The sequence below is a fragment of the Sus scrofa genome, chromosome 15, assembly GCF_054392235.1.
Source record: "Sus scrofa isolate SSC_HxYL_T2T_F1_AM1 chromosome 15, Sscrofa_HxYL_maternal_Yorkshire_Landrace_v2.0, whole genome shotgun sequence".
Taxonomy (NCBI): Eukaryota; Metazoa; Chordata; class Mammalia; order Artiodactyla; family Suidae; genus Sus; species Sus scrofa.
In genome coordinates, this window is record NC_139397.1 from 148193240 (window position 1) to 148212382 (window position 19143).

The 19143-nt window shown below is 55.9% G+C and overlaps 2 protein-coding genes across 57 annotated transcripts in view; one reads left to right on the top strand and one right to left on the bottom strand.

Moving 5' to 3' along the window:
- Positions 1 to 5766, top strand: part of DGKD (diacylglycerol kinase delta) — a 118224-nt gene extending 112458 nt beyond the window's left edge. For 5 of the 10 annotated variants that reach the window (XM_021075023.2, XM_021075026.2, XM_021075028.2 and 2 more), the window contains 3 exons: positions 2039 to 2156; positions 3238 to 3368; positions 4011 to 5766. In XM_021075023.2, coding sequence (XP_020930682.1) covers positions 2039 to 2156; positions 3238 to 3368; positions 4011 to 4100 — 339 coding nt within the window. In that variant the 3' untranslated portion in view covers positions 4101 to 5766. Of the gene's footprint in view, positions 1 to 930; positions 1378 to 2038; positions 2157 to 3237; positions 3369 to 4010 lie in introns of those variants that run through there. The other 5 variants (XM_085000719.1, XM_021075024.2, XR_014830257.1 and 2 more) reach the window with 4 other exon arrangements.
- Positions 5767 to 8793: 3027 nt separating this feature from the next.
- Positions 8794 to 19143, bottom strand: part of USP40 (ubiquitin specific peptidase 40) — an 82064-nt gene continuing 71714 nt past the window's right edge. For 19 of the 47 annotated variants that reach the window (XR_014830269.1, XR_014830271.1, XR_002339429.2 and 16 more), the window contains 4 exons: positions 17655 to 17865; positions 17417 to 17512; positions 11686 to 11780; positions 8794 to 10555 (listed from right to left, as the gene is read on the bottom strand). Coding sequence is in view for 20 of the 47 variants with exons in the window: in XM_021076209.2 (XP_020931868.2) it covers positions 10444 to 10555; positions 11686 to 11780; positions 17417 to 17512; positions 17655 to 17865 (514 nt within the window). In the remaining 27 variants the exon portion in view is untranslated. The other 28 variants (XR_014830277.1, XR_014830278.1, XR_014830279.1 and 25 more) reach the window with 13 other exon arrangements.

Below are 19143 nucleotides of genomic sequence, written 5' to 3' on the forward strand. Positions count from 1 at the left end.
CACTGAGCCACGGTGAGAACACCATAGATACAAATTTAAAGTTCATGTTTGCCTTAAAAATATTATAGCGTCGGGAATAGGATTTTGTTTGGCTCACGGAGCGTATCTGCCTCGCACCGCGGTCGCCCCTCCTGCAGGAGGTGCTGGGGCGGGGCGGGGGGCGCTTGTCTTGGGCCTGAAGACGGTCACCTGGGAACTAAAGGTCTTCCACGGAGCAGCTGAGTTAGAACCGATACTGGATGATTTTGCCAAGTAAGCGACGTTTCTAAGAAAAGTTTCCTGAGTACTTTTCAGTCACTGACTAGAAAACAGCATTTCTAAGGGGTCTCTTTCCTGGTAGAAAATTTAGCAAAACATAAATGCCTTTGGTAAGAAATCCACCAAGACGACCCTGCACGGGACGGGTGGGGGGGATGCAGCCTCCCGACAGACGGGTGTGCAGGTGCTTGTCATCGCCGAGCCCCAGGTTGGGTGCAGCCCCAGTGACAGTCCCCGTGGAGTTTTTTCAGTGTGACTACATGTCCCCATCAGATCTGAAAGTGTGTCATACAGCTGCCAAGTCTAAGCCTGCTGCTCAGTGTGCGGGTGTAGGGAGACAGGGCCCGGGGCAGAATCCAGGCCAGCGGAGCGAGAAGAAATTGGCACACTTGAAAAATGAGGGAATTAAGCTTTACTTGCGAACATGATCAACACGTGTTTGTTTTTTTTGTTTTTTGTTTTTTTTTTGTCTTTTGTCTTTTTGTCGTTGCTGTTGCTGTTGTTGTTGCTATTTCTTGGGCCGCTCCCGCGGCATATGGAGGTTCCCAGGCTAGGGGTTGAATCGGAGCTGTAGCCACTGGCCTACCCCAGAGCCACAGCAACGCGGGATCCGAGCCGCGTCTGCAACCTACACCACAGCTCACGGCAACGCCGGATCCTTAACCCACTGAGCAAGGGCAGGGACCGAACCCGCAACCTCATGGTTCCTAGTCGGATTCGTTAACCAATGACAGGAACTCCAACACGTGTTTTTGTGTGCGTGTGAGCTTTTTTTCACTGTGGATCCCTGCCCCAGCTTCTGTGAGAAACGTCAGAAGGTCCAAAGTGATGGTTCCGCTTGTGCCTTGGATGGCTCTTTGGGGAGGGGAGGTGCCTGCTGAGCAAGGGCTGTGTCCCCATGTCCCGCTCACTGCCCTGCCTCCACGATTCTGCCTTGGGGAGCAGATCCTTAGGGAAGTGTGCAAAGTGCAGAAAAAGCTTTATTTAGAAAGATACTTGTAGTGCTGAGAGTCAGAACCTGCCAGTGCAATGATTGGCTAAATAACTTTCTAACTAATCTTGCTGTAGTGGTCCTGATATTGAAATAATATTTGCAAAGTTTTTAAATCACATGAGAAATTAACATTGTACAATGAAAAAAATAGAACATGAAAATAGTCACTGTGTTGCCACTGTGACACCGCTTTGAAAAGGCCTTAAAAATCCACACTAGGCGTTCACGCTGTGGCGCAGTGGGTTGAGAATCCAGCTGTCACAGCTAAGGGTCCCTGCAGAGGCATGGGTTCCATCCCTGGCCCGGCACACTGGGTTGTGGGATCCGGCGATGCTGCAGCTGTGGTTAGGATTCACTCCCTGGCCTGAGAACTTCCATGTGCTACAGGGGCAGCCATAAAGAAAGAAAGAAGAATCAAATACAAGCTGAAAGTCAAGGAAAACCCTGAGACTGTTAAAACAGGGAAGAATGCATCTTGTTTTTTCTCTTTTGTCATTTTAGGGCCGCACCCGCGGCACATGGATGTTCCCAGGCTAGGGGTCCAGTCGGAGCTGTTGCTGCCGGCCTACACCACAGCTGACAGCAACACCAGATCCCTAACCCACTTAGTGAGGCCAGGGATTGAACCCGCGACCTCATGGTTCCTAATCAGATTCGTTTCCCTTGCGCCACGACAGGAACTCTGAACAGTGCATCTTTCTTAGCCTTGCGCCTCCCCGGTCTGGGTGTGGCTGGGGTCTTGGTAAGTCGGGGTCTGATGCTTGGCGTTTTTCGCTTCCCCCACAGAACGTGATGCTGGATCTGTCCAAGCGCAGCCGCAGCGGTAAATTCCGCCTGGTGACCAAGTTTAAGAAGGAGAAGAACAACAAGAACAGAGAGGCTCGCAGCAGCCTGGGAGCCCCGGGTACCTGCCCCCGCTGCTCTCCTGGCACCCGGGCTGTGCTTTCTCCTTGGGCCGCGTGCACGTCCCCGTCGTCCCGGGGCCACGGCCTCTGGTCACGGCCTGCGCCGAGTCGTCTGTGGCTATAGACCCCCCACCCCCGGCTTTCCTGCTGCGTGGGGGACTGACCGTTGTCCCCCCACTGCCCCAGACTTGCTCCCCGTGCAGATTCCGGGTGACAGGCCACTGAGCCACCTGCTGGCACTAGGCAGGGTGCAAGGTGGGGAGGGGACAGCAGAGGTGACAAGGCACTCAGAGACACAGAGTTCACACTCAGGCCACACACTGGGCCTCTGGGCCTGCTTTCTCCGAGGGGCTGCTGATCTCTGATTAATTGATCCACTGATCAAGACCCCTGCGCCGGGAACCTGGGCTGCCCGTGGTTGTGGGCCAGGAAATCAATAGAGAATGGCAGTAAAGGACGTTTTTCCTTAGGGGCAGTAACTGGGGCTTAGAACCTCCATCCAGTGTCGGCCCTGAGCCCGGCTGCCCCCAGGCGCTCAGGTGCCAGGCCCAGGCCTGGATTTGGGGGTGGTGGTTGCTGCCGGTCAGGGTGGCTCCCTGAGATTTTTCTTCTTTGCATGTTTGTCCAGAAATTGGTTTCTCTGAATGATGGTGGCTCTGGCTCCTGTCTCCCTTCCTGCTCTGGGCCAGACCCTCTAGAAGGAAGAGGAAAGCGGCCTTGGCTGCAGTCGACGCCCTTCTGGGACCGGAGGCTGCCAGCCTGCCTGGCACCTGGCGGGAACAGACTGTGGCGCCTGCTGTCACTGACGCTGAGGGCCGGCCGCTCCCTCCTCCTCCTGCACAGCCTGGGGCGGCGCCTGGGGCCGGGTGGTGGGCGCCTGCTGCTGGGTGACTCGGGGTGCCGCTGGCTGGTTATCTTGGGGTGCTTGCTGCTGGGTGACTTGGGCTGCTGCTTGCTGGTGTGTCTGGGGCACTGGTGGCAGGGGCCACTTGGGGCGCTGCTTCGGGGCGTCTCGGCCGCCGCCTGCCTCGCGCTGGGCTCGGGGCACTCACTGCACTCGTGCTTTTCCGTCTCCGACAGTTCACCTCTGGGGCACAGAGGAGGTTGCTGCCTGGCTGGAGCACCTCAGTCTCTGTGAGTATAAGGACATCTTCACGCGGCACGACATCCGGGGCTCCGAGCTCCTGCATCTGGAGCGGAGGGACCTCAAGGTACTTCCACAGCGTCTCCTGGGAGGGCACGCAGGTGCCCCCGCGGCCCCCCTCTTTCCCCGCCCCCTGACTTGACACGTCCCAGCATCAGGACTCTCCTCACCGTGTCCCTCCGACTCGGGCTGACGCGCGGCGGCCCCCAGCCGCCACCTCGCCGCCGCCGCCGCCGCCACGGCAGGACCACGCAGGCGCAGAGGGGAGCCTGGCACAGCCTGGTTGGGCCGAGAACCGCTTTGACGTCAGAGGCCCGGGGTGGGGTGGGCACAGCCCTGTGCTGGTCACGCGCACGCTCTCTGATGACAGTCGTTTGGGTGTAAGGGGTCCTTGTCTGGGGGACAGTTAGCATCGTCTGACCCCACGCTGCTCGCCACGTGGCGCCCCTCCTGCTCCCGGGTGGCCGACCCCGAGACGTGAGAGGCCACGCGGGGGTCAGGACAGTGGCACTGTTGGGGGCTGCATCCACTCGCTGCCAGGCCTGTGTCCGTCCGTCTTGGTCCGTGTGCCCTCGATGTCACGTTGGAGACCGGGTCCCAGGGGGGACGTGGGCGCCCGCGCGGTGGCCGTTCGCTGTGCTGTCCCCGTCCGTCGCCCTCGCGAGTTGGGCCGCGTGCGCCCGGCCTCAGCGCTGTCCTCTCCCCGCAGGACCTCGGCGTGACCAAGGTGGGCCACATGAAGAGGATCCTGTGTGGCATCAAGGAGCTGAGCCGCAGCACCCCTGCCGCCGAGGCCTAGCCTCCGCGCTCTCGGCCTGCGTCCCCCGCGCCTCCCGCGCCTCCCGCGACTGAGCCGGCGCGGCCCGGCCCTTCTCATGGTGCTACTGCCCTGCCCGCGGCAGGAGGCCTCGGTCCCCGGGGCCGGCCGCCGCCACCGCCAACCTACGAGCCGCCGCCTCTGCTGGCCGCCCGCCGGCTCCGCGGAGGCCCCCGGGGAGCGCGGCCGCCTCACCCCGCTGCGCAGAGAACGGCGCTCGCCGCTGCCGCTGCCGCCGCGACCTTGGGCCCCGGAGCCCCCCGTCCCCGCTTCTCGCCGCCGCCTCCGCGCTGCGCGCGGGTGGAGCCCTCTGTGCCCGGGGCGGGGAGCCTGGCCTGTCGCCCCGTGGCCGCAGGGCTCTTGGCACGGGGCTGTGCTGCTGCGTGGCCGCGGCTTCCCGGGCGTCGCGGGGACGGGCAGCCGCTGTCTGCCTCCGGGAGTGGCTTCATCTCGAGTCCCGGGGAAAGCCGAGCCGGGCAGGGCTCTGGATGACACCTCTGGTCCTCGCCGCCTTAGACTTTGTCCTTTCGTCCCCTGTCCCCTTCCACAGATGGCACGCCTCACAGGGACTGCCACCCAGCCCGGAAAGGGCTTCTGTAACCCAGCCCCTGGGTGTGGGGGGCTCGGCCGCGGACCCGAAGGGGAGGGTGCGCATCAGTGAGTGTCCGCAGGCCGCGCCATCCATGCAAGGGGACGGGGTGGCCCCTCACGGCCTCACAGCTGAGTGGCGTTTACCCGCCACTCGCTTTGCTCCCCGACAGCGACAGCGGGCCGGCCAGGCCCCTGCCATGTGGGGGGCTTCCCGACCCCGCCTTGTGCGTGCGGAGCCTGCCCGGGGCCCTGTCCCAGGCCGGTGTGTCCCGTGCAGTGGCCGTGCTGGGGACGGGGGGGGGGGGCCCTGGGAGGTGAGACCAGGCTGTTGTGTGTCACTGTCCCGCCCGCCAGAGCAGCCGTGGTGGCTGGAGGGAGACTCCGGTCTGCAGAGGTCACCCAATGTCACAGTGACCTCGCTGAAATCCCGGTACCAGAATGGGGTCTGCTCTGTGGCTTCAGGTGGGGGCACCCAGGGGTCTGAGGTTCTCCAGGTGCGACCGGACCTTGGGGACTCCGCCGAGAGGATGCGCGAAGGGGGCGGCGGCGGCGGCCACCAGGGCTGCCCCAGCCCTCGGCGCCCTGCTGGGGGAAGGCCTGAGGTTGAGGTGGAGCTGGGGTGGAAAATAACCTTGTCGGCCACCAGAGCAACACTGTTCCCGTGAAACCGTTTCTGAGTCTAGTGCGTTGGAGTGAGAGGAATGAGCACGAGCGTTGCATGAAGCCGCGTCGTTCAGGGCGGCGCCCCCTGCGCCTTGTGGTGTCTTCGTTGCTGCACGTGGGGCTGTCCCCCCGCCCCCCCAACCCCAACCGCCCTGTGGCTGGACGGCTGTCGCTCTGGGTCCACGGTCCTGTCAGTGTAGACCGCGGCAGGAAGGATCCCTGGAGGCTTGGCGAAAAGCTTTGTGCCCTCGGGTGGGGCTCCCCCTCGTATTTATGGTCTTAACTTATACAGAGCCCCCCGGGCCGCACCGCCTCCTGTATCGCTATGTACATATCCACATCTGGGGTTGTAAATACCTTGTTCTGTGTATAAATAAAACAAGCCTGTTTTTGATCTTCCGGTGTCAATTTCTTGTCATTTTTTGTGCTTTGATATGCAATATCAGTTACCAGAAACTCTCCAAACGGGATTCAGAATTATGTTTTTCAGCTGCTCTAAAAGAAGTAGGTTGATTGGTGGTGGCTCAAAAGTAAAGTGAAATGGATGCCATTGTGTTATTGAGAGTGCGGGTTCCAGGGCCTGTTGAATTAAAAAGGCAGCAAGGGGAGTTCCCGTTGTGGCTCAGTGGTTAACGAATCCGACTAGGAACCATGAGGTTGCAGGTTCGATCCCTGCCCTCGCTCAGTGGGTTAACGATCCGGCGTTGCCGTGAGCTGTGGTGTAGGTCGCAGACGCGGCTCAGATCCTACGCTGCTGTGGCTCTGGTGTAGGCTGGCAGCTACAGCTCTGATTCCACCCCTAGCCTGGGAACCGCCATGTGCCATGGGCGCAGCTCAAGAAATGGCAAAAAGACAAAAAAGACCAAAAAAAAAAAAAAAAAGAATCCAGCAAGAAAGTGGGGCGGAGTAGCTTCTCGGCCTTGATCACAGGCAGCTTCAGCCCAGCCTGCTGAGGGCCTGGGCATCTGAGCTCATAGTCCAACCTAAATCTTTTACTTATTTATGTCTGTCTGTCTTTTAAGGACCCCACTAGAGGTTCCCAGGCTAGGAGTCCAATCAGAGCTGTAGCCGTCGGCCTATGTCACAGCCACAGCACCTCGGGATCTGAGCTGTCTGTGACCTACACCACAGCTCACGGCAATGCTGGATCCTTAACCCACTGAATGAGGCCAGGGATCCACTCTGCGTCCTCATGGATGCTAGTTGGTTTTGTTAACTGCTGAGTCACGATGGGACCTCCTCCTAAATCTTTTAAATATAACTGCAGACCAGAGCCCACCTACCTACTTGCTTATTTAGTCATTGTTCCTTTATCCAAGGGAACTGCCTCTCCAAACTCAAGGTCACTTTGTTGTTCCCCAGTTTTCAGGTGTGAGGGATCACAGAGCTGAAAACTGGGCAGGGAGGACACAAAAAGGCTTTGGGTGTGTAGGTTGCTTCTTTAAAAGCTCTTTTAGCTCTGCTGTGCTTAGCAGAGTCCCAGTTTTGTCCTGGTGGGCACCCTCCTCCCACATGAACATCCAGCATCAGGCCTCATGGTTACAGGATAGCTGCCACAGTTCCAGGTATCACATCAAAACAAGACCATGTGCAGGCTATGGTGTAGGTGAACAAGTGGACTGACTTTTCTGTGTCTCTTTTGCAGATGCCTTGGCTCCACTGATGCACACGCCCTGCCCCCCACGTCTGTCTAGAATTGCATCACATTCAGAACCAACCAGTGGGTGCAAAGGGAATGGGGCTGTGCCAGCGGTGGCGGATCACCGTGCTGATGGCGAACACACTTCTGTTGTTTTATGCCAGGCGCTGGCCTAAGTTGGGTTTTACACATATTAACTCATTCATTTCTCCTAACAGTCCCATGAGGTGGGTATCTGCGTTTTACAGGTGAGGACCCAGGCTCGGGTTCACAGCTTATCCCGTGTCACACAGCAGCAAGTGGCGGGGACAAGAGCCGGGGCAGCTGAGTAGCAGAGATCACACCTCGAGTGCTGGCTTGTCCTGGTCCCAGGCCTGACACCCAGCCCAGCCTCCATGACAAGTGAGGGAACAGGGCCTCAGTCACATGCAGACGTCCCGGATGTGGTCTGTGCCCCGGGGGAGGGTGACAGTGCAGCCCAGCCTGGGTGCTGGCCTGGGAACAGTACCTGTAAAGAGCAGGAGCCCGGCCTCAGCCTTCACGGTTCTGATCAGAAAGCAAAAACGGACTGAAACTCAGAAAGGAAAGCAGGCTGGGGACGGAAGCAGCTCAACCGTAAGCTCCTGAGCTCTCCAGGACGGGAAGTCGGTTGCTGCCGGACCCCACGCTGGGAACAAAATGCCGAGGTCACTTGGCTCCCAAGGCCCTCAGCCCCCTGGTCTCACTCTCGGGAGGAAAGTGCCCTGGTGTGGCCGCCACCACCACCACGGATGTCCCTGGGGGATGTGAGGGGCGCCACAGAGAGCAGGCCGGTCACCGGAGGGGCTGTCCCTGCTGGGGCTTTGTTTTCCAGATGTCCTTCTGCAGTCGCCATCCCTCAGTACTTTGGTTCCTGGTCTGATTGTTGTCATTTCAGCTGCTGTTGCTGAAGTGTGAGGCGTTCCATCCACTGGGCCTAACTTGGACCTAGGCCGCGGGCAGGAGCTGCCATCTAGGCTGGAGAAGGGTGGGCAGCTGTGGCACCCTGGGCCACCTGCCCACAGAGGAGAACCCCCCACATGGCACAGAGCTGTGGCAGGGCAGGTGGGTCACCTGCTTAGAGGTGACGGGCATCAAGCCTGTGACTTTCGCAGGCACCTGGAAGGAGACACATGCGACAGGGTGTAACTGGGGGGGCTGCTGGTGGCCTCTGGCCCCAGGATGGGGGGCTTTGCTCGTCAGCCCAAGTGGGGACAGGGAGACGGCCCACTGGTGGGCGTGGGAGACGTCGCTTCCTTTAACTCGTGCATCACCCCCCTCCCTGAAGCACAGCGACTTTCCAGAACACCGGGGACCTGCGTCTTTTACTGACCGGCAGGACGGAGGACACAGCAGACACCGCATCCTCTGTCTGGATGGGTGAGCAGCCGCTTCTCGGTGCTTCTTAGCTGAGTCTACTCCGGGGAGAGCCCACACCTAGAGCTCTGGCTTTGGACCATCAGGAAATTCTTGTGCCCTCTCCCTGCTCTTTTTGCCAGAAAAAAAAGTCACAGTTGAATAAAGTTTTCTGCAACACAGCCACCACTGCCAGTTCTAGTTCCCTAGAAGGAAAAGAGAACCAGACCACTTCTGGTTTGTTCAAATACAATCATTCCCATGAGGCTGAACTTATCTGAAACCAAAACATACTTCTGTTATTTCTAAAGCAGCACTGAAGTGCTATTTCTAAATCTAAACCCCAGCAACTCAGCATCTGCAGGTACTTGGGAAAAAGGCCAGAATGTGAACACAGGGACAGGAAGCTACAAATTGAACCATTTATTTTTTAACAGAAACTTACAGCTCTCTCCCTGTGGCCCCACTCCAACCCTGAATTTTTTTTTTAGGGCCGTACCCCAGCATATGGAGGTTTCTAGGCTAGGGGTCAAATGCGAGCTGTACCCACTGGCCTACGCCACAGCCACAGCAACGCTGGATCTGAGCCGCATCTGTGACCTACACCACAGCTCATGGCAATGCCAGATCCTTGACCACTGAGCGAGGCCAGGGATCGAACCTGCATCCTCATGGATCCTAGTAAGATTCGTTTCCCATGAGTGATGACAGGCACTCCCCCAACCCAGAATTTTTTTAAGAGGGAAGGAAGGAGGGGAGCCAGCTGACAAGCAGAGGCCCCTGAGGCCTGGACACCACAGGGCACCTTGACCCGTGTTCCTCCTGGTAAGTGCCGCCCAGCGAGGTCTCTGGCTTTGGGCTTTTCGGTTATTACGTCTGTTTTATTACAGGGCAACGAAGGGCACGAGGGGCCCTGCCAGGTAACGTAAAAGGGACAGAACAGCTTCTACGCCTCTGAAACGCTTACCGCGGGGCAGCCCGCAGCCCACCAGGCGCCTCCACCCCGCGCGGGTCTCCTGAGACGGATGCGAGGCTCCAGTGTTTGAGGCCCAGGACCCGCCGGAGTTCGACTTCTTACAACGCAGCTGCTCCTAGACAAATCGGTACCTAACCGGCAACCCAACCACTTCAGATGGACCACGGAGGAGATGAGAGCTCCTGTCAGTGGCTCTGACGGTGTCTGGAGGACAGAGGAGGAAAGCAGGTCGTTCATCCCGCGAGCGGCCACTCTGTTGCAGGGCCGCCCGCCAGTTCCCTGCGGCCGGATGCTTCGGCCTCTTCGCCGTCAGAGGTGCTGTTTTCAGCTCCCCGCTCGAGAGGCTGAGGAGCGCCCATGGGAGTCAAGAGCGCCGGGTCACGAGAGGGCCAAGCAAGGGCTTCCTGGCGTCTTCTCAGAGTCTTGCTTCGACGGAGTGGGTCTGAGAACGTGACCGGCCTGTGTCCTCAGTCAGCGCGGCATCCCTGCCGACGCTGCATTTGCCACGAACCCACCGAAACCCCTGAAGTTAGCCAGCCAGGCGGCACCGGGTAGACTCGGGTCCCACTTCCTTTCCCCGCTGCGCAGAGCCAGGCCCTCGGCGCCCCCGCCGGCAGCACCCGCCGGAGGCGGCTTGACCTCGCAGGCCTCGCGGGGCTGCTCCCCCCAGAAAGAGGCGGCTTTAGACTCGGTGTGAACTCAAACCACAGGGGAACAGAAAACACGCCAGTTTACGTGGCAGGAGAGCCCGGCCAGCCCCGGCCGCCGAGGGAAGCGCGCGGGCAGGGGCGCCGGCCATGGCTCTGTCAGAGGCGAGCAACACGCCGCACCGTCCGCGGCTGCGAAACCGGCAATGTTCTCGGCCAAACGGCCGGGGTTGGCACCTGGAGGACGGCCAGTCAGTGCCGGCCCCGGGTGGATGCGCCGCGAAGCCGGTGACTGGTCACCTGCCTGGCCCAAGATGGCAGAGCCGGGGGTTGGAGTCGGTGTCGCACAGGCAGGGGCAGAGCCGCTCGCGGGAACAGGCCGGCGACCTGGAGCGAAGCCGAGGCCCCGCGTCCGGGCAGCACCGCCTGCCGACGCTATCGGAAACTCCCCACGCGGATGGAGAGAGAAGCTTCTGGTCCACGGGGCCGGGCAGGCATCTCTGCACCAGAGACGTTGTCGCTGCTCTGCATGCGAAGGGCTTCGTGGCTGCAGGGGACACAAAGGCGTCACGGAGTCTCATCCTGGACACTGAGGGCCCCACTGGGTAGAGGGGTTTGAAGTGACTCCAAATTTCATTCCAACTTTCAGGGTCAGGTCAGCATAGGCCACAGAGGTGCCCACTTGCAATTGTGACAGACATTTCCAAAGCCCCCTCGGGGGCCTCAGTTGACCCCCGCCCCAAGGCCAGCAGGTCTGACCGGGGCCTTCCCCTCCGCTGAGTGAAAACGTCTCACGGCAGTGCACCTTCCTGCACCTTCGCACACTCTCGGGTCCGAGACGCCCAGCTCTATCAACCGCCCAGGGTCCCACAGCCGGGGCACTCCACCTCCAGCCCGGCCTCTCTTGCTCCCCGCGCCAGCTGCCCCTGGCAGCTGAGGGCGTGTCTTGTGGTGTCACCACACCCGATGTGGCAGGTGGGAGGCGAGCGGGGGCTCCCTCAGGCGGGCAGACTGCTGAACGGCTGCTGCAGTAGCTCGGGTAAGAAAGGAAAGTCCACCAAGGCAGAGCAGAACGGGAAAGGCGGGCTCAGGACACAACAGGGCCCCAGGAGGCTGGGAGTGGAGCCAGGAAGGATGCCCGTGGCACCCCTGGCGTGGCCTGTGTGGGGATAAGGACATGGACCATGGTGGCGGGAGCCAGGCCCAGGCATGTGTAGTTTGAAGTATCACTATTGGCGGAATGTTCCAGAAGATTCTGGTAGGTGTACATGGGCTGGAGGCTGCAGAGAGCTGGGCTGGGTACAGAAGAGGAGGGAGCAGGCCCACCCAGGTGAGGTGACTCGGGCAGAGCGAGTGAAGAGGACACTCGTGGGAAGATGGAAGGTGGGAACGCGGCCAAGCAAAGCCAGGGGCAGGGTCACGGGGTGAGCAGCCTGGCTGCCCGCCTGGAGGGGAGAGGGCTGACAGCAGGTGACAGCAAGGGGACACAGCTAGAGCAGGCAGCTCATATTCCAGACAACCAAGACCCGAGGGGAGGGCGGGCATCTGAAGGAAAAGCCCCAGAGACGGGGAGGCCGGGTGGGGAGGAGGGCAGGCAGGCTGAAGGAACAGGGCTCCCGGGGGCAGGGGACCGCGGCCTGGAGGCGGGGTGGGTCCCCCCGCAGGGAGGCTCCTCACCTTTGCTTCCTCCCGAGAGCGAGCAGTTCCTGTTGTCCTCTCCCGGCGTCATCTCCGTCTGTGCTGAAATCGTCGTCGTCTTCGAGCAGGAGGTTCTGCAGGTCAAAACAGGCAACGACAAGGTCCTCAGTCACTTTGAGCCTACATCTGAGAGAGGAGGGTGAACACCCGTCTGAGCGGGCGGCACGGGTACCCGAATTCACACGAGCCAGGTGGACGCTGACGTGAGGCACTCCAGCGCCTGATGAGGACAGACGGCAGGAAGGGCCTGAGGAGGGACACTGCTCTTCAGGCGTGTGGCCTCCACCTTGAAAAGCAAACGTCCCGCTGAGGGAGGGGGCGCGGAGACCTCCACGGCCGGTCCCGCGGGCTGCTGCAGCGGCCGCCCCAGCTCCTCTGCCGGCCCCGACGCCTCTTGGTGGAGCCTTCCCAGGACTCAGCGGTGACGAGATTCTCAGCGAGGGTTAACTGATCAAAATGTTAACTCTGAGGACATGGGACTAGGAAGCAGCATGTGTGACACGTGACAAAAAAGCCACTCTGAGGCTCGCCAGACCCCCTGGTAGGGACTCCCGGCTTCCTGGCCACCTTCCCAAACGTGGATCTGGGAGCGTCGACGCTGGTCACAGGTGCTGTGAGCCTCGATGACCACGGCCCTGGCTGAAGGACCGCGGGTGAGAAACACGCTGCGACAGATGGGCTAAACTCGGAGCTCCCGCCGTGGCTCAGCGGGTTAAGGATCCAGCACTGCCTCTGCAACGGTTTGAACCCCAGCCAGGTGCATCAGGTCAAGGATCCAGCCTTGTCCCAGCTGTGGCATAGGTTGCAGGTGCAGCTTGGATTCGATCCCTGGCCATATGCTGAGCGTGAGGCCGAAAAACAACCAAAACCTCTATTCCTGGAGTTCCCATCATGGCTCAGCAGCAATGAATCTGGCTAGCATCCAAGAGAACGCAGGTTCATTCCCTGGCCTCGCTCAGTGGGTTAAGGATCCGGTGCTGCTGTGGCTGCCGGGTAGGCCAGCGGCTACAGCTCCAATTCAACCCCTAGCCTGGGAATCTCCATATGCCCTGGGTGCGGCCCTAAAAAGACAAAACAAAAAAAAGATCTCTATTCCAGTACATGGTGCCCGATAACCAGTATACTTTTAATTCCAGTATGTTGTGTATGATGTACTTTTCAAAACTGAAATGTTACAGCGTGTTTCAGGGCGCAGGTAGCGTCCCAGCGGCTCCTGTCCCCAGGCCCCCTGTGCTGGCCCCTCAGCTCCGGCCGTCACGAAGGAATGGGTGGTGCCTGACAAATACGAAGTGCTCGGGGACAGTCGCCTGTTACTAGTATTAACCTCCTGCCTTATTTCTTCATCTCTGCTTTGCAAGGAAGAAATGCAGGTTCTGCTGACCACCTTCCCCGCACCACAGATGAAGATCCACTGAGTTCGGCGCTGTCGTCCCCATCGTGGTCACCACTCGATTCCGACACAGGACCGGGGCCCTCAGCAACCCTCAGCGTTTAACACGCTTCTATACGTCCTACGAATGGCGAGTCTGTGACTGCTTTCTGTCTCAGAACTGGGTACCCCGACGGAGGGTCACACTGACGACTGCAGCGAGGGCTTGTTCGTACTGCTGTGGTCTGCATCACTAACCCACAGTTTTCCCCCCGTTTTATCTACTGCCTTTCTGAAGTCATGTAAGCTCCTGCCCGTCTGCGCTGCTGCAAACCTTGCGTCTGTGCGCATGGCTGTCTCCCGCCCAGGGGTGTAGGGTGAGAGCCTTGGCTCAGTGGTGGAAGAGTTTAGCACAAAAGGCTCAGATATTCTAGACGTAAAGGGCTCTGAGCAAGGTCAACGGGCAGGCGTGTCAGTTCATTCGGCGGCCGACTGCGACTCGGGCTCTGCAGGATGAAGATGTGATCCAAATGACAGATCATCATCACAGGTACGAAAGCCCAAGGAGTTATCTTTTTGCAAAAAAAAAAAAACAAAAAAAAAACCAAAACAGTAAATGATTTAACACTCCCTGTATATACTGTTTGAAATGTATTTGAATAATGTGTATAACTGTGTGACAAAAATATGTACAATAGATTTTGTACAGTATTTGTTGGAAAAAAACCTGCTGGGCTGCATCACACAGGCACCTTTACTAACTACTGCCAACTGCCTGCCCCCCAGCGCCCTCGGGCCCTGGGCACTCCTTCCTGGTGCCGCAGGGGTGTCCCGAGCGTCTGGGCCGGCAGCGCACGGCTTTATTTCACAGGTCCCTGTTTACTGGGAAGCTATCTTTTCATCTGCTTACTGGCCGCTGTGTTTTCTGAGAATTGCCAGGAAGAGCCCCCAGGGGAGATGGGCAAAGGTTATCTTTCTGTAACTGGTTCAGAGACGTACATGACATATTCTTCATAATAAGCCTTATTGCTATATCCTTGCATATATGCTTTTTTTATTTGTGGCCTGTTTTCTTTGTACGGCTTCATTTGATGAACAAAAGTATTTACTTTTCATGTACAGCAGTCCATAGGGACTGGCGCCACAGCCACCAAACTCCGTGGCTGCTCAAGGCCCACCACTGGCCCCCCTCACTCCTGAGGCCCCACCAGCTGCAGGGCCTGCAGAACTGCACGTGTGTGCTGAAAACCATGCATGTAGTGGTTAACGAATCCGACTAGGAACCATGAGGTTGCGGGTTCGGTCCCTGCCCTTGCTCAGTGGGTTAACGATCCGGCGTTGCCGTGAGCTGTGGTGTAGGTTGCAGACGCGGCTCGGATCCCTCGTTGCTGTGGCTCTGGCGTAGGCCGGTGGCTACAGCTCCGATTCGACCCCTAGCCTGGGAACCTCCATATGCCGCAGGAGCGGCCCAAGAAATAGCAACAACAACAGCAAAAAAGACAAAAGACAAAAAAAAAAAAAAAAAAAAAAAAAAAAAAAAAAAAAAAAAAGAAAACCATGCATGTGTAAGTGGACGCGGGCAGCTCAAGCCCTTGCTGTTCCAGGGTCCACTGTGGTTGAATTTGTTGCTCTTTTTCTTTGTTTGTAGGGAGTTTTTAAATTACATATTCAATTTCACTTCTAGTAATCACTCTGTTCAAATGACAAATTTCTTCTTGATTTGGTTTGTTAAAATTTTGTTGAGAATTTTTACATCTATAGTCATCGAAGATACTGGCCTATAATTTTGTTGGTTGTCTTTGGTTTTGGTATTAGGGTGACGGATGTCTTTGGGAGTGTTCCTACCTCTTCAAGCTTTTGGAAGAGTTTAAGAAGAATCAGTGTAAGTTCTTTGTATGTTCCTTCTCTTTATGGATTATGCTTATTTATTTCAAGAAATCCATAAGTCACATTTTCTTACATCTTTTCTTCTAAAGATTGAAAAATCACTGCTTTTCACATTTAAGTCTTCATATAGGTATGAGCAGAGGTGGATACAGATTTTAAAAACCTGTATCCTGAAGCTCACACAAACTTGAAGATCCCTCTATGAAAATGAAATAAAAATTATGACTATAATTTTTCCTACAGGAATAACCGATTCTCCAATTCTCCCAGCACCATTATTAAATAATCCAAGTTTTCTTACATGTGTGATTGTTTTGAGGTCTATTTCAATCCTACATCTGCCCGAAAGCTACATGGTCACCACAGCTGTGTAATCAGTCCTTTTTTTTTTTTTTGCTTTCTAGGGCCGCACCAATGGCATAAGAAAGTTCCCAGGCTAGGGGTCGAATAGGAGCTGCAGCTGCTGGCCTACACCACAGCCATGTCTGTGACCTACACTGCAGCTCCCGGTAACGCCGGATCCTTAACCCACTGAGTGAGGCCTGGGATTGAACCTGCATCCTCATGGATCCTAGTTGGGTTCATTAGCCGCTGAGCCACAAAGGGAACTGGTACAGAACACCCTGACCTTGCTCTTTAAAGACATCTTAACTCCCTGACCCTTTGCTCTTCCATGTGAATTTATCCTCTTTAACCTACATGGTTTTCCACTGGGATGATACTGAACCCACGGATGTGGGGGAAACTGACACCTTTACCTGCATCCTGACTGTTCCTGGAAGGAACATGACATGGCTCTGGATCTAACTGAAACGGTCATGCCTCTCAACATTTTTGTAATACTCTCCAGAAGGCCTTATAAATCTTTTTGTTGGATGTATTCTCAGGTACTTTGTAATTTTACGTATATTGTTCTTATAACCTTTGAGAGCTAATAGTTTATTGGTATAGTCTCTTAACTCTCCTTTGTAGAAAAACTCCACTTAAGAATAGCTTTATATTTTCCTTTTAGAACTTCTTTTATTAACCTGTCTTTCAATTTTTGTTTATTTCTTCTTCACTGGGTGGAAGGTCATATTACATGGGTCACATTTTTTTTTTTGTCTTTTCTAGGGCATATGGAGGTTCCCACGCTAGGGGTTGAATCAGAGCCGTAGCTGCCGGCTTATGGCACAGCCACAACAACTCGGGATCCGAGCTGTGCTGTGACCTAGACCACAGCTCACGGCAACGCTGGATCCTTAACCCACTGAGTGAGGCCAGGGATCGAACCCACAACCTCATGGTTCCTAGTCGGATTCGCTAACCACTGAGCCACGACGGGAACTTCAGGTTATATTTTTTAAGATGATGTTGAATAGAAGTGGTGGTTAAGGAAATATTTACTCCTTAATATAAAAATTAATTTTAATTCCAAATCAAATTATTAATTCAATAATTTAATATAATTATTAATTCTTATATTAAGGATTAAAATATTATACATGACAACAAAGTAGGTTTGTCCAAGGAATGCAAAGATAGATCAGTGTCAAGAATACGACTGTGTAATAACACCACCAGACTGAAGAAGAAAAGTCACATAGCTAATTAAACAGGTGCAGAAAAGGCATAGAATATGATTTAGTTATTAAAAACCCAGTGCTCATTCATGATGTAAAAAAAAACTGAGGCATTTCCTGTGGCATAGTGACTTAAGAATCCAACTGCAGCAGCTTGGGTTGCTGAGGAGGCGTGGGTTCGGTTCCTGGTCCAGAACAGTGGGTTAAAGGATCTGGCGTTGCTGCAGCTGTGGCACAGGTCACAGCTGCAGCTCAGACTCAATCCTTGGCCCAGTAACTTCCATATGCCTTGAGTGGGTGATTAACCCCCCCCCAAATCCAACCTCGAGCAAACCCGGAGGGGAAAGAAACGTCCTAAGAGTAAGTACCTGCACAAAACCTACAGCTCTACATTTAGTGACAAGCTCGGAAAGCATCTCGTCAGACCCCAAACTACACTTTCGGTATCGAGCTTCTTCTGGTCTCATAAAATGAGCTGTCTGGCTTTCCCTCTCCACCCTCCCCCCCGCTTCGTTTTGTCTTTTTAGAGCCGCACCCGCAGCATATGGATGGAGGTTCCCAGGCTAGAGGTCTAAATCAGAACTGCAGCGCCGGCCTACACCAGAGCCACAGCCACGCCAGATCCGAGCCGGGTCTGTGACCTTCCCCACAGCTCTTGGCAATGCCATATCCTTGACCCACTGAGCAAGGCCAGCGATCGAACCCACAGCCTCATGGTTCCTAGTCAGATTCGTTAACCACCGAGCCACAACGGGAACTCCCTCCCCCCATTTTTTGAAACAACTTATATAAAACGGGATTATCTATGCCTTGAAGATCTGATAAAACTTCTCCGTAAAATCATTTGATCCTGGTGTTTTGTCAAAGTGTAAATTTGCTGCTAGAAACTTACCTTAATACCAATAGTATCTCCATCTTTCAAATAATAAGGTGCCCCCTGCAAATTATCTTGCTTTTTCTTCTTCTTTTTCTTAGTAATTTGCTGGTTCTACAGAAAAAAAATTAAGCATCCTGAATAAAGAAAACTTAGTCTCAAATTTTTACTAAATTCCCTATCTGTGGAATGCTGTAGTTAACTATTTGCTATGGCAGGAAGGCCCAATTTCCCTGAAAAAGCCCCACAACTTTACCCAGCTAGATATTGGAAGCCACTCAAACTTTTCAGGAAAGTATTTGGCAATTTCGATTTTCTCCACAGGAAGAGAACAGAAATTGGCTACTCGCTGCCTCAGGGAGCCAGCCGTCCAGCCTCGGGCCGTGTCCCACACTAAGTCCACGGGCAGAGCATATGCCCTCTTGCCAGGGAGGCGCATCTGTGTCCTCAGCAGCACATCCTGGGGGCTGTACCAGAAAAGAGTCAGACGTCAGATTCACAACAAAATGGGAAACATGCCATAGCTCCGGGGATGTGATGCAAAGTGTCCCCTCTGATTCCTCTAAACCTTCAAGGCTGGCGGGAAACCTTTACTTTGCTCTTGTTTTTGGTTTGAGGTTTTCTGGCTGCCCCTACAACATATGGAAGTTCCCAGGCCAGGGACTGAACCTGTGCCACAGCAGTACCCAGAGCCACAGCACTGACACCACCAGATCCTTAACTTGCGAAGCCACAGGCGACTCCAGGAAGCCTTCACTCTCATCTCCTCCAGCGCTGACCCAGAGTGGAGGTGATTCACTGCTCCTGCTCTGAATCCACAGCAGGGCCCAGGGGAGGCAGCAGGCCAGGCTGAAGACGCGGGAAGCAGCTCCTTGGTGGGGCATGGACAGAAGACTGGAGGCAGAGCTGGACCACAGTGGAGGGAGGGAGGAGGGGTCAACCTGAGCAGGTTCCCGACAGGGCAACTCCCTAGGAAATGCTGTTTTCAGAGCCCGAAGTTGGAAGCGGGCAGAAAAACGCCATTTTAGATGCTAAATGTCTCCGACGCCGTGGAGACTCAGCCAGGGAGAACGGGCGGGCCTGGAGCTGGGGAGACAGGTGATGGTGTAGCTGCAGGCACAAAGGAGACCTCTGCAGGAGGAGGGCCTGGCCGAGGGGTCCTTGCGGAGAGAGAAAGAGGAGGAACATCTGGAAAGGTCAGAAAGACGTCTCGATGTGTGGACACTGTTAGGGAAGGACAGGAAGTAAAACCACAGAAGAACCAGAAGGCAGAGAGGAGAAGTGAAAACTTCTAAAGGAGGATGAGACAGTGAGTGATTTTAATGTTATATTTCTGTTATACTGGTGCTTTCATCAAAAGAAAGGGTTGAAGGAACAGACAACACAGGCGAGTGAAGGCTGGTGAAGTAGGAGACTGGCGGAGGCAGGAGGGCTGTGGTCAGGAGGGGGTTTCTGAGACTAAACCTGTGCCCTGGCGGTAGGTGTTGCAGGGTCAGTGGGGGGAGCTGAGGTCCCAGGGCGTAAGGGCGGTCGGCGTAGGTGCAGGAGTTGCCAAGGAGGCAGCAGGGACCGAGGTGAAGAGGACGAGGAGCCAGAGTCCTTACCTGGGGAGGGCGAGGGCAGCAGAGGGGGCGGGGAAGGGGGCTAAGGAAGCGCACAGCATGGCTGTCGGAGAGGACAGAGGATGGACTTACACTGCATGACATACACACTCCACACTACAGGAAGAGCCCACACAAATTAGA